The sequence below is a fragment of the Crinia signifera genome, chromosome 5 (genome assembly GCF_055691185.1).
Source record: "Crinia signifera chromosome 5, ASM5569118v1, whole genome shotgun sequence".
Classification (NCBI taxonomy): domain Eukaryota; kingdom Metazoa; phylum Chordata; class Amphibia; order Anura; family Myobatrachidae; genus Crinia; species Crinia signifera.
In genome coordinates, this window is record NC_139221.1 from 297,472,633 (window position 1) to 297,487,432 (window position 14,800).

At 45.2% G+C, this 14,800-nt stretch overlaps 1 protein-coding gene across 1 annotated transcript in view; it reads right to left on the reverse strand.

Annotated features, from left to right (window-relative positions):
• Positions 1 to 12,241: 12,241 nt before the first annotated feature.
• Positions 12,242 to 14,800, reverse strand: part of LOC146081230 (macrophage mannose receptor 1-like) — a 146,663-nt gene continuing 144,104 nt past the window's right edge. The window contains exons 29-30 of the mRNA XM_083189335.1: positions 13,921 to 13,956; positions 12,242 to 13,302 (exon numbers count right to left, since the gene is read on the reverse strand). Of these exons, the coding sequence (XP_083045461.1) occupies positions 13,061 to 13,302; positions 13,921 to 13,956 (278 nt within the window). The 3' untranslated portion in view covers positions 12,242 to 13,060. The remainder of the gene's footprint in view (positions 13,303 to 13,920; positions 13,957 to 14,800) is intronic.

Sequence of the window (14,800 nt, forward strand, 5' to 3'; positions counted from 1 at the left end):
GTTAGATTTATCTTTAGGGGTGGGTTTGGTTAGGGTCCGAAGTGGGGATGATTTATCCATGTGGGCGTCCAGTACCTGGTTAAAATCACCTAGGAGCAATAGACTTCCCGAGCAGTTAGCCTGTAATACTGTGCAAAATTTTCGTATAAAGGGAATCTGTTTGGAATTGGGTACATATACATTCGCTATCGTGACTTGTTTATTTTCCAATTTACCGTTTAGAATCAGGTAGCGACCCTCTGAGTCTGTTGTTTGTTTCTCTAATACGAATTTGCAGGCTGAGGATAGTAAGACCGCTACTCCTGCTTTTTTCTTAGGGCCATTGGAGGTGTAGGTAGTGGGAAATTTAAAGTTAGTGAACTGAGGTGCGGAGGAAGCCATAAAATGAGTTTCCTGGACCGCCACCACGTGTGCTTTCACCTTAGCGAAATGATGCAGTGCTAGTTTCCTTTTGTTCGGTGAGTTAAGACCCTTAACATTTAAAGATAAGACATTAACCATTTTTTAGTTGGACTTGATGGATGCTGTCATCTAGCTTGTGGTTTATTTGTCTGTGTAAAGTCGTGGGGGTGGGCCACTCGATGGAATATAGTAAAGACCGTACCTTTGGATTAGGTGGGGGGGAAATACAGGGGTAGTACAAGGGGGTTTGAGAGTACCAGGTAGGTACTGCTAGACGGGGCCACCTTAGGGGGTGGCACATTTAGGAGGCGTGGAAAGAGTATGCGCCTCTGTCATTCTCTGTTTGGTTAGATTGTATTGGATAAGATTAGTGCAAGTTGGTTTACTCAGAAACTTAAACATCTTTAGTATAACGTACTAATTATAGAACTTTAGTATAACATTCTTATAACACTAATATTCCTGTGTAGCTTCCCTGGGTGGCTTTCCAGGTAACGCCATTGACTAGGAGCACATCAAAAGGAAACATAAATAAGAACATAAATAAGAAAGAGATATCTGCACCGTCAGCTCGCCCCATTCCGTTACTAATCAATCGTGGGATGTGACAGTCGGGATATATCCCCGCATGCTCGTCGGGTGCAGGCCAACTGCGCAGATACCCCACACATCTTTTAAATGCAAACTGCCAAACTTTCAGCATTTAAACATGGCTAAATTCAAAGGATATACTGTACACCGAAGTGCTCCCGGTTCATTTCGCCGTAAGCCAGTCATTATTTAGTCTGGGGGGTTTTGAAGTTGCTGCTGCTATGCCATCTAGGTTCCATTTGACGAGAAGTTTTATGCCATCTTCTGGTGTCGTCACTACATCTGTAGAGCCGTTGCGCCGTATTATCAGCTTGGTGGGGAATCCCCATCTGTATTGAATCTCGGCTTTTTGTAGAGCTCTGGTTACTGGCAGGAATGTGCGTCGGTGGGCTATGGTAGTAGCCGATAGGTCTCCAAAGATTTGGAGGGGGCCCAGTATTGGTGACGCTAGGTCCTTGGATCTCGTAGCCCGCAATATTTTTTCTTTGATATGGTAAAAGTGGAAGCGCATGATAGTGTCCCTTGTCGCATCTTGTGGGGCCGATCTGGGTTTAGGGAGTCTATGTACGCGATCCAATAATAAGTCTTGACTGCTTGCTTCTGGTAGTAACTGTTTGAATATTTTCGTTACGTAATCTTCTAGCTCTTGATTGGAGACCGACTCCGGTATTCCCCTTATTTTGACATTATTTCGTCTTGATCGGTCCTCAAGTTCCCCTACTTTATTCCGTAAGGATGCCACTTCAGCTTGTAGTTCGTCGTGTGAGGTGAGTAGGTCGTTATGAGAGCCGACTATTTCCTCACATTTGGTCTCCAGATGATCCGTTCTTTGCCCAATATCATCGATTGATTGCTGGCAGGTCTGCAAAGCTGTTTTGAATTCTGCCGAAATGTCTGTCTTAAAGGAGGCAAGGAGTTGCTTCATTAGGCCCACCGTCAGGGGGGCATCATCTCCCATGTCCGAGGCGTCTGTCTGAGAGTGTCGATTAGGATCAAATGGGGTTGAAAGAGCCGAGAGTTGCTTTTGGTTTGCCGCCGCAGGTGGGGCTGACAATTTTGTGGTCGTCGGGGAGGCTTGAGCTTTGAAGAAATTCACTTGTGGGGTGCTAGGAGCTTCTTTTTGGCGTTTAGCTGGCATACTAAGCTTTGGGGATCTCCTGGTGTAGGCAGTCGCTAAGTTGGAGCCTTCACGATCTTATTCCCCGTGGGTGGTCGTTCTGTGCACAATCTTTGTTTTACATAATGACAGAGGCCAACTTGTATAATTACTTCATGGTGATATTTTCAGCGTGTCTCAGAGAAAGTCTCGCGTGTATGTGAATGTGAACTGGGGCGACAGAGTTCACCGGTACCAATGTGGTTATCTTTTCTCCGTTTCCTGATAGTGGTATCGTGCGGCGGGTATATTGCTTTGACCGTGAAGATGTGACACTGGAGGTTAGAGCTCCTTACTGGGGATGTTATTTAACTTTCCTAACTCCAAATTTTTCTGGTGGTGCAATTGCTTTTTTGGTCCACTAGATGGAGCCCCCGGATCATATGTCTTCACTTTATTAAGCTGATGGAGTCTATGAGTGAGGCTTTATTGTGAGCTCTGAGTCTTTAAGGTAATTATTCCTAGAATCTCACTCTGCTCTCTTATTTAATATTTTGGGTCCAGGCTGGGGTTATGCTAGGTCCCTGCGATGTAGGGGGGACACTGGGCCACCTCTGATGTGCTTCCCCTTGCTTCTGAAGGTAATGGCAGGTGGGCTGTGAGCTGCGTTGGTAGCAGGGCTGTCACTGGCTGGGGGGAGATGTGGAGATGACGCTGGCAAGGTAATTTTTCTATTAGGCTGAGACGCCTCTCCGCTTTATTGACTTTATTATGCGGGGCTCAGCTGTGCTTATTCTGAGCGGTATCTCCGCTGTCTGGCTGGGGAGAGGGGATGCTGCAGTTCTCTGGCGGCACCTTACCTCTCTGTGCAGCGCGTCCTCAGCGCGCCTTCTGTAATGGTGGCCGCTGCTTCTGGACGGTGACCTGGTCCCTCTCCTGCAGCGCCTCTCCGCCTCTTTGCTTACCCGCTGGTCAGCTGCCCCAGCCTCCTGTCGCCGCTGTCCTAGTCGCCGCTGGGTGAATCAGACGGTGGGCGTCCGCGCGCCGCCGTCGTCCGCTCCAAAATCGAGGCCCCGGCTTCTAAGGTACACCAGGCCGCAACCCGCATGAAGGCAGGAGGCCCTCCCCGGCTCCGCAGCCGGTGTCCTAGTGCTGTCCGGTGGGTAGGTAGGGCAGGTCTGGTTTTCTAGTGGGGGAATGGAGGGTATAGAGCTGGTAAAGTTTGTGGATTCAGACGGAGCTCTCTGAAAGCACGTCTGCTCGTTATGGCTGCTAGGCCACGCCCCCAACAATTTTCTTTATTTTATAGATAGAAAATATCCAACAGTTACAGAATATGTGTAAATATACTTTGAATTAAGCACATAGGAACAGAAACATAAAGGACATTGTACAAGAATGGACAGTACGAAGCATTTCCTGTATATATACCTCCATGATCCCCCCCTTATTATCAATCAACTTATTGGTTTGTGCATAGAATGACTAATAAACTTTTTTTATGTTAAAAACAACTGTGTCTGTCATATTTTGCAATGGTTTTCCACATCTGGGAAGAGTCAACATGAGAACACCATGACTATTAAGTATTATATTATCACATCTCGGTCGAACATTTCTATCTTTATTTAATTAGCAAACACAAAATCCCTAATAAACTCAATCAACACCCTCCCTCCCTCCCCTCCTGCCCTCCCCAACTTGTGCTGAACGGCTCAGCTTGCATCCTACATTGCCAATGATCTATTCAAGTACCAAGTTGTACCCTCGAATACTCTATAGATATGAGTTCGTGTATCAGTATCTAAATAATCTATATATACCCCCCATTTCTTGTAGAATTTTCCCACACCCTTTTCAATATCAACCAATGCTGCCCTCCTATCCATGTACAGAAATTGTAACAGTGTCGCCTTTAGGGCAGATATAAAAGGTGGCGTTGACGATGTCCAGCATCTTAGAATATTTTTTTTCGCGACCGTGACTATGATGGTCAGAAAGGGGGTCAGTACCGTCTTTCTGCCTTGTAGGTTCCAGTTAGAGAAATTGGCCAACAACATTGCTAACGGGTCTTTCTGTAACTGCAAGTTACATATTTCATTAATCAGCATCATCACTTTATCCCAAAATTTACGGAGTCTCCCACAATCCCACATGTTATGGTAAAAGGAGGAAAAAATACTCTTACATTTCAATCATAAGCCCAGATCTCCAGGAACAAAATATTTTCTCTGAGACTGGGATATGTAAGCCCTGTGGAGCGCCTTTATGTGGACCTCCTGTAGCATTGCTGAGTGCAATGTTTTGAGCGTCTGTTCTAGGTGTTTCGTGAGTACCTTGTGGGAGTCTACTTGTGGGATGTCTTGGGCCCATTTGGCAGCAATTGCTGTCCAGATGGATTCATTTGACACTGGCAGTAAATCTGGGTATAAATATTTGAGGCGGTAAGGTCCTGTTCTACTGAGGACAAATATTGAATGTAAGGGGTCTGGGGCCCCTTCTTGGGTCATAGGTGTGGGCATGGTCTGGGCATAGTGCCTAGCCTGAAGATACATAAAGAACTCCTTATTTGGTAAAGAGAACTTCTCTGCTATATCTCGGAATGTGAGTAGTGTTCCCCCTGGATCAAATATGTCTCTGATCGCTATAATTCCCTTTGTTCTCCATCTGAGATATCCCGAGTTGGACAACCCTGGTTGGAACTTGGGGTTTCCCCAAAAAGTCGCATATCTTGTGCTCTGGTGATTTCTCCCCAGTTTTTTGTTTATTTTTAACCATGCCTGGTATGTGTCTGCAAACAATACATTTCTCTTGATCTCTCTCGGGAGTGTGGCCTTTGGGACATGCATCAGGGCTGCGGGTGAATAAGGGGCCAACATATCCTCCTCCATCACTTTATGGGTATAGAGCTCAGTTCCCTGGAACCAATCAAGAATATAACGCATAAATACAGTCTGCGTGAATACATGCACATTGGGAATTCCCAGTCCCCCCTCTGCTTTCTTGGCATACAGCTTATGTCTAGCGATGCGTGGTTTCTTGCCTTGCCACAGGAATGCAAAAAAAACCTTGGTGACCCTGGCCATGTCTGTCTTGGCCATCTGAATGGGGAGCATTTGAATGCAGTATGACACCTTTGGGAATGCCACAGATTGCAAGACTGCTGCCCTCCCCAACAACGAGAGAGGCAGGGTCTTCCAAGTCTCCAGTTGTGTTAGCATTTTGCTCACCGCTGGGGTAAAATTGGTCGAGTATAATTTTGATAAGCTAGAAGTGATGTTAACCCCTAGGTATTTAATTGATTGGGTTTGTATTTTAAATTGTGACAGTAGGGGGCAGTCAGTGACAGACAGTTGTCCCCCCTGGATCTGGAGAATCTCTGATTTTTGTGTATTAATTTTGTAGCCAGCAAATGCACCAAATTGCTTCAGTATGTTCATTATTGCGGGGAGGGATGTCTGCATGTTCGACACAAAAAGCAGCATGTCATCGGCGAAGAGACAGATTTTTAGTGTAGTATTTCCCACTTTAATGCCCGTAAACAGGCTACTATTCCTTAACACTATAGCCAAGGGCTCCAGGGCAAGGGCAAATAACAAGGGCGACAAGGGGCACCCCTGTCTTGTGCCTTTCTGAATCTCAAAAGGGGAAGATATATGGCCGTTACACGCTACCTGGGTCATTGGTTTGTTGTATAGGTTTTTGAGCAAAGCTACAAATGTCCCTGGAAAGCCAAACCTCGTCAAGGTCTCAAACAGATGGTCCCAGGTGACCAGGTCAAACGCCTTCTCAGCATCCATGGAGATGATGCCCTGGCCACCCGGGCACCCGCCCCCCTCCAAGGTCTGCACCACCGCTAAGACTTTACGTACATTTATTACAGAGTGGCGGCCGTGAATAAATCCTGTCTGGTCTGTGTTTATGATTTTGGGCATTGCAAATTTTATTCTGTCAGCCAATATTTTTGTTAAAATTTTATAATCGACATTAAGAAGCGAGATGGGCCGATAGGAGCTCGGGTCTTCTGGGTCACGACCTGGTTTGGGGAGAACCTTTATTACCGCCGAATTAAAGTGGGGGAGTATATCTGAACCCGACAGCAGTTTGTTAAACATAGCTGCCAGTGGTTCGCTGATTTTTTCGGTTAGAATCTTGTAGAATTCCCCTGAGTAGCCATCTGGACCCGGGGCTTTAAGGGGTTTAAGTTTTGCTATTGCCGCCTTCACCTCTTCGGCGTCTATGGGTGTCATAAGGTGTTCCACAGTATTAGATGGCAGTTGGGGTAGTGTTAGATCTGCCCAAAATTGGGTTTTGTAGTTATTGTCTATTTTATCTTGCGTGTATAATGCTTTATAGTAGTTCTGGAATACCTGTATAATGTCCCTGCCTTTATGTATTTTAGTGTCATTAGGCCCATTCAGGGCGGCCACAAATGCTGAGGGGCGGTTACCTCTAATTAGATTTGATAGCAGTCTGCCATTTTTGTTACCATGGCGGTAGAATTGGAAATTTGCATTGTTGATGTATTGGTTTGTCTGATTTTCTAATAATGAATCGAAGTGGGTTTTGGCCTGCTGGTATTTTGATTTAGTAGTAGGGGATGGCAAGTTTTTGAAATCCGCATATGTTATTGTTAATGTCGACTGTGCCGACAGGATATTGGCTGATCTGTCTCTCCTGAGTTTGCTGACAAAAGACATTATTTCCCCCCTTAACACTGCTTTTGCCGTTTGCCATAGTAATGCAGGGTTATCTGTATGTTCTCGATTATCATAGGCAAACTCGACCCATCTCGCCTCCAGTGCCTGTCTAAATTTCTGTGAATTGGCCAAATAGGCGGGGAATCTCCACTGTCTGTGTGTACCTACGTCTATGGTCGTGGACAATGTGCACCAGATTAGTGCATGATCAGAGATACATATGGGTTCAATTCGTGCATCTATCAACTTAGGAAATAGAGACTCAGCTGGGAGCAGGTAATCTATACGTGATAATGACCCGTGCGCTGCCGACAGGCATGTATAGTCCCTGTCAGTGGGGTGCAGCACTCTCCAGCAGTCTATCAAACCCAGTTGTGCTGTTACCTGGGGGATACCTACAGTCGGTGTCACAGGGGGTCGTTTAGTAGTCGTGGATCTGTCCATTGCAGGCATTGCCACAATGTTAAAGTCTCCTCCCACTAGCAGGTTGGAGGCAGAATAGGGAATTAGCCTTGAGATCCAGCGTCCCATAAATTTTTGAGAATAATTGTTGGGGGCATAGATGTTACAAATGACATATGTCTCCTTTAGGATAGATATCTTAACAATGACCCATCTCCCTCCCGGATCTGCATGAATCAGATCAATTACTGGTGTTAATCTTTTCCTGACTAGCACTGCTACACCCCGAGCTTTGGAAGTAAATGAGGCCGAAGCCGCCACCATATATCCCATTTGGCCTAGTTTTACATGTTCTGTTTGCGTTAGGTGAGTCTCTTGGAGGAGCACAATGTCTGCCTCCTGTTTTTTCAAGTATAATAGTATCTTTTTGCGTTTTATGGGGGAGTTAATCCCACCCACATTCCATGAGCATATCTTAACCTGTGCCATGTGTTACATACAGTTTGATGACAGGATACAACATTCCCCTAAGCCGTTCACCCACCCTCCTCCCCCGTACCCCCCCCCCCCCTTTCCCAACTCCCCTGACCTCCCAACCGGCTCAACGAGAAGCCCCGAAGAGCCCGCGGGGAGACCAGGAAAAACACAAAAACATATAAACCAATCTAACTGTAATATAATCAGAGAACTAGTTTCTCTGAAGCAATGCATTGCTTAAATTATTAACTTCCGTTGTGAAGTAGGTGTTAATCACCCACTATGCTTGTCCTCCATAGGCCTCACAATCGGGTCGGCACCCCTAGAATCAAAATATATCTGTTACCAGGCTGTAAGATTTGAAGTCAATCTTTGGTTTGTGGGTAGGATCATGGGTCTTTCAGCTGGATGGACTCCCGCTGCTGTGATGTCTTTTCTTCAGGGGTCTACTTATTTCGCCAGTTTGTTTTGGCATCAGTATAGAGTCTACTTTCGCAAGACTTGGTAGTTCCCCCCTTTAAATCCAGCATATTGATAAGGTATTAAAAGCCCTTCTCCCCACAATCCCCCCTCCCAAAAAACTCAGTCATTAACCACTCCTCGCCCCCTTCTTTGACGCTCAGGCCTTGTTTGGCGGCGTCTCCAGTGATAGTTGTAGATAGGCCTGGGCATCTGCTGCTGTAGAGAACTCTTTGGTCATGTCCCCTTCAAAAAGGCGCAGCCGCGCCGGGTACATTAGTGCAAATTTACGGTTATCTGCGATCAACTTGGCGCAAATGGGTGAGAATTCCTTACGAGCTCTAGTCACCTCGGCGGAATAGTCTTGGAAGAGGTGCAGTTTATGTGTTTCCCACATTATAGTTTTCTGCTTCCTAGAAGCGTTCCAAATAAGCTCCTTGTGGAGATAGTTCAGGCATCTAAATATAGTGACTCTGGGGCGGGCATTTTGCTCCCTGCGATCAGGGCCTACGCGATGGGCCCGTTCTATCACCATGTCTGTGCAATCCTCATCTATCTGTAATAAGCCAGGCAATGTATTTCTTATAAAGTGGTTTAAGGCTGCTCCTTTGACTGTCTCAGGCAGCCCCACCAGTCTTAAGTTATTTCGTCGGGATCTGTTTTCCAGATCGTCGACTTTGTTGGTCAGAGAATATACTGTTTTTTGCAGAGTGGCATTCTCAGCTTGCAGCACGTTAACATCATGAAACACAGCCCCCATCCTTGATTCAGTCTGTGAGACTCTTGTGGTGAGTTGTGATAGGTGATCCTTTAGTTCTGTGATAGAACTTTTAAAGGTATCAGCCTGCTGTTGAAACATGGGTTCTATAGTGTCTCTTATGGCTTGTACCATCGCTTGGTATGTGCCTGTGTCCTGCGATTGTGTCTGGGAGTGTGCCAGGGGGTCTGCAGGGCTTGTAGGTGAAAAGAGACTGACCTCTGTTGTTCCCCGCAGGGAAGGCTGCGTGTGCTGCGGCGGGCTGTCTGCCTTGTGAGACGCGGTCGCCATCTTGGATTTTAGTGTCTGCGGCGTCTTGGCTGTTACTCCCCGGCGCTTTGACATAGGGGAGAGATGCTTCTCCCTGCTGCTTGGGACGATGCCTGGGGGTCCGGTGGTGGTTCACTGCCCGTTTAGACCGCGATGCGGTGAGTCTGGGGTGCCTCCCGAATCACGCGCCACGGAGCTCACCTAACCCCTGTCTGCTTCCATGGAACCCGGAACCGGAAGTCGCACTACTGAATTCTTTAATGGTTTCACCAAAGAACAGTCTTAATCTTGCTGGATAAATAAGCGCAAATTTCACGTTGTCTTTAAATAGTCTAGTGCACAGAGGGGAAAACTCTCTACGTGCTCTTGTGACTTCAATCGAAAAGTCCTGATACAGAAAGATTTTTGTTCCGTTCCATGTCAAATCCCTCATCCTCCTTGAGGCTGACCATATTGCCTCCTTATGTAGATAATTTAGACATTTAAATATTACCACTCTTGATCTTCCATTTGGGGGCTTCTGCGGGGGGCCTAACCGATGTGCCCTCTCAATTATCATTCATCTGTGATTTTTAACATCTCTGGTAACGATTTTTGAATAAATTGGAACAAATCAGGGCATTTTACATTTTCATCAAGACCCACTATTCGGAGATTCTTTCTTCTCCCTCTATTCTCCAAACTGTCTATTTTAATTTGCATCTGGTTTATAGTGCTTTGCATTGTATCTGTAGTTTGCTTTACACTTGCCATATCTGAAAATAGCTCTCCCACCCTAACATCGGTCTCTCTCTGACCCTTTGTTATTTGCTGTAATAATTCTTGAATGGCTGAGGAGAATTTTGTTGCCTGTATCTCCATTAATGGCCCCATTGTTAATTGGATAGCTTTAACAACTTCCCCATATGTTACCGGGGGATCTTCTGATGTGTGTGTACCTGTTGCCGAATGTGATGGCTGTGTTTGTTGCTGTGAACCAATCGACTCTCTTGCCGCAGCCATTTTAGTCCCTCCGCCTTTTTTTCCTTGTTGATTCTCGGCATCTGTGGTGACAGATATCTGTCCATATAATGTTACAATTGTTTTTATATATCAAAAAAAAATTTTTTTGTTTGTTTAATTATTGATTTATTTATTTTATTTTTTGTCTTGTTTTTTATATATATATATATATATATATATATATATATATATATATATATATATATATATATATGTATATATTATTTTTTTTCCCCTTTAGTTGCTGTTTGGTTATCTTCGGCTATCCAAATAAAGAGGGATTTTATGGTGCCAGTTCGGTTAAATTAACCCTGGTTACTTATATTCCAGCCTCAGCTTGCGATAAGAATTCTTACTGGGTAGTTTCAGTTCTCTCCTCAGGCCGTTTAGGCTGATTGTTATTACAATGTCAGCTCTCCTATATCACCTCAGCTCTGCCGTTTAATTTAAATGCTGTTAAAGTGGTGACTGTTTATTATGGATTTTTTTTTTCCTTTTTTTTTTTTTTCTTTTCCCGTGACAACAAATAATTAATATTGGTTTTAAATCACAATAGTTATCTCCCCTCACTCACCCACTCCTTGTTGCAATCACTTCAGCTCTTTGTATCTGCTAAGGCTCAGTTGCTGGTCATCCCTCCATCTCTTGTGGCTGGCCATGCAGACATATAGCCAGGGACACGCAAGTGGCAAGGACCGAAAGGAAGAGGGTTTCTCTTCAGTTGTCCCTCTGTCTCTATGGATCCAGCATTCAACACCTCCTTCAGCTCCGCCGAAGCTAAAATCTCTGTGATAACCTCAGAGGGCGATAGCAATATGCTCCGACAGGTCTCCCCGCCCGCCGCCGGTTGTCCCCTCAACCCGCAAAGCTGCAGAAGGCAGCTCCCGGCTCCGAGGTTTTATGGCGTGTGCAGGTCTGTATTTTGAGCTCCGCCGTTGATCAGGTCTCTGCAGGAAGCGGTATGCTGCTACGGTATAGCTGTCTATTCCGTCCCGAGCCTCCTCCTCCTTCCTCCTACAGCCTGTCCTCTTCTCTCCCTCACCGGCGGCCGTCCTTACTCGCCGCCAGTTATTGCTGTTTGGCCCACCTCAACCCGCAAAGCTGCTGGAGGCAGCTCCCGGCTCCGAGGTTTCTTAAGCAATTACAGGTCTGTAGTTTGAGCTCCGACGTTGCCCGGGTCTCTGTGACAGTCTAAGAGGGAAGCAGCGGTGTGCTGCCAGGGCTGTCCACTCCGTCTCAAGCTTCTGCCTCTGGCTCCAATCTCACCGCCTATCCTCTTCCTTGCCGACGGCCGTCCTCACCCGCCGCCCGGTGTTGCTGTTTGGCCCCCCTCAACCCGCGAAGCTGCAGGAGGCAGCTCCCGGCTCCGCGGTTTATGGCAAGTCTGTGTTCGTAGCGGTACGGGTTCGGTGTCTTTTTGCTGTATCTCTGTGTTTGAGAGGGCTCGTAGGTATTTAGTCAGAGTCTCTGTTCATTTTGCAGTGCGGGTTAGATTTTTCAGGCTTGTTTAGGTTCCATTTAGAGCTGGGGTTGTAACGGAGCTCTGCTGCCTCCGTCTCCTCACATGGGAGGCGTGTCCGGAAGTCGTACATACGCCTACTTCCTGTTAATCACCTTGTGTACAACCAGTGATTACAAAAAGTATCAGGCTTTCATCGCAGGACGGTGTCGCGCATGCGTACTGTGGCACGTATGCATGCACAGTCCATCAATAATCAGTTGCTGTGTGAATTTGCAGCCATACAATCAGGTCTGAATTACCCCCAGAGTCTTGGAAGAGCATAACGGGGTTTTCTTGGATATCGCTGGAGTGCCGTCCTGCAAGGGAACGGTCTTAGCAAAAGGGGGCAGGTCCATCACTGTGCAGATATAGACAGTGCTGTCTGAGCTGCTGTCAAGCCCCCTGTCCCTCTCATTTATTCACCGCTGCTTTGCTAAGCAGAACAGCAAGTGACATGTGATCTCTCAACTCCCCCCCCCCACGCCACCGCCACCACCACCGCAAGGGTGCAGGTGCCAACGAGTATTAAAGCCCCCCAAAAAATGTTTGCTGAAACAACAAAATAAATTATGCACAGACAAAAATAAAAGAAACATTTTATTTTACACATCATCTGTAACAATCATTATGAACAACAGACAACTGGAATTTCTCTCTGTGCTATAATTATGATGATTAGTGATTGCTGGCAGAGGAGGAGACACAACCTTCGCTTCCTAAGGTTATAAAAGGAACACTGCAGTATTTATTGTGTTCTGTTACAGCAGTCAGCGGCATCTGAAGTAGTGGTACACAAAAAGCACCTAACGTTTTATGTTGCAATATGGCGAGTCTAGTGTCAATCCATAGTACACAAGGTTTTGGTGCGGTAATACTGTCCATGCCATAGACCTCAAGGTGTTTCATTTGAGGAAGCAAGATGTGAGGAAGCAGATACCCCATACACTACAGGCTCCATTTTATAATTAGGAATGAAAACATGAAGTGATGGGTCCTATTATGTTCTATTTTTTAAGGTGTACAAAATGGAACAGCCATTTCCTGGGCTGAAAACAGCATGCTGTATAATTCAATCGGAACTAGTAACATCACCCCAGCTTGAGACATGAGGCGCAACATGCCTCTAACCTCAGAGACAGCACACCCTCATAAATATTGGTTCTTTCTACAAAATGGCCACCTCTGAGAGACTGGTACGTAATTTGCTTGAATGCCTTTTATGTACAAAACATTATTTCTCAGCAAGTTTTGTTTTTATTTTATTTTTAAATGACATTTTATTGGGTGGAACCAGGCTCACCTATGAACCCGAACTGCGCTTCTCACTTTTGTTTGGAATAATAATGTAAACCTCTGTAAAAGCCTAGGAATAATTTTACCTTCATGGAAAGTTTTTAATGGTACTAAGAAATAGCACGTTCATTTTGCTCAATATTTTCCACTAGAACATTTGTATCATGTGTGGGGGGTACACGGCTGCCATTAAAGTATAACGAGTTGTCGAAATTGCTGTCCGGAGGAGGCTTGTTTTGCTTTCTTCTATATACATAGTACACTGCAATGGTGGTTCCAGCAACGACAAGAATGACAAGAATAACCACACCACCCGTCATGCCACGTGAAGGTGCATCTGTCTTTGTTTCTTCTGTAAATTGAAAACGATGATTAAAACCAGAAGCAATCACATGTATCATTCATTATCCCATATAACTTTGCAAAACGATGCATTAAATGGGTGCCTTTCTCTGCCAGTAAGATCCACATGGGCAGGGACCGATGTATATGTGTGAGAGATATAGGGGGAATTCAATTATCGATGATCGACAGTAGCAGAACTCTGTGGTAATGGTTGGAATGCCAACACATTATAGATACCAACATTGCACGTTTTCTTTCACAGCCCATTGAGGTAATTCTTAGGGATGTGTGCAATCAAACATCATTAAAAAAATTCCCCACTATGATTGTACAGTACTGTGGAGAATATTGGCACTATGGGCCTTCTTGCATGCGCGTTGCGATCACAGCACATGCACTGTCTGCCGATAATCTCTCCATTGCATGCTAATCACCCATTCCTTACAAACATGAATTAATCCCAATATACAGAGGATGGGCATAATACAAGGCTGGATTGAAAAGTAATGCCTCCATGGCTATAAGTTTTTTATGTGTGAACGCATTTGAACACTTATTTTATCACCCCTTTTGTCTTTTTACATTAATTGAAGCAAAAGTCTTAGAGAGAAAAGATGTTCTGTACCTGGCTTTGCGATTGGCTTCTCTGTGGGAATGGGGGCTAGAAATATAAAATACAACAGATTAAACACAATTCTCTCTAATCATTGTTCATTCAAAGAATAAAAAATATTTGAATCTGAATTTATACTTGAAAACTTCTGTTTCAGGGCTTTTCTTACTGTTCTCATCTTCTGCTAAAGTGCACAACAGATGTCTAAAGCTGCACATACATCAGAATGATTCTAGGCCTGAATGCACGATCATGGGATCGATTGTGTGAACATTATGTGGTATTTCAGCACGATGATGGTGTGATGTATGATCCCGCAGGCAGTGTCTGGTTTTTATCACCGGCGAATCAGCTCCTACCTGTCATTTTTCAAATCAAGCCTGTAACTTCACAGTTAGGAGATGATTGACCGGCAGGGCTGCCGCCAGAAATTGAGGGGCCCGGAACTGACAAAGGGCCTTATTTTGGTTCACTCTTTCTGACAAAATCCTTCTTAGATGGACAAAACCATGTGCACTGCAGGGGGGCAGATGTAAAATGTGCAGAGAGAATTAGATTTGGGTGAGTTATTTTTTTCTGTGCAGGGTAAATACTGACTGCTTTATTTTTACACTGCAATATACATCTCACTTTGAAGTAAAACCCCACCCAAATCTAATTCTCTCTGCACAAGTAACATCTGCCCCACCTGCAGTGCACATGGTTTTGTCCATCTAAGAAGGATTTTGTCAGAAAGAGTGAACCAAAATAAGGCCCAAAATTCCTGTTGGCCGGTGATAAAAACCAGACACTTTATCACTTCACTGAGCTTAATAAACCTGCCCCTCATTCCCATACTGCTCCTGAGGAAGGTGTGAGCCTGTACACAAGTGCTGTCAAACTCATGGCCCTG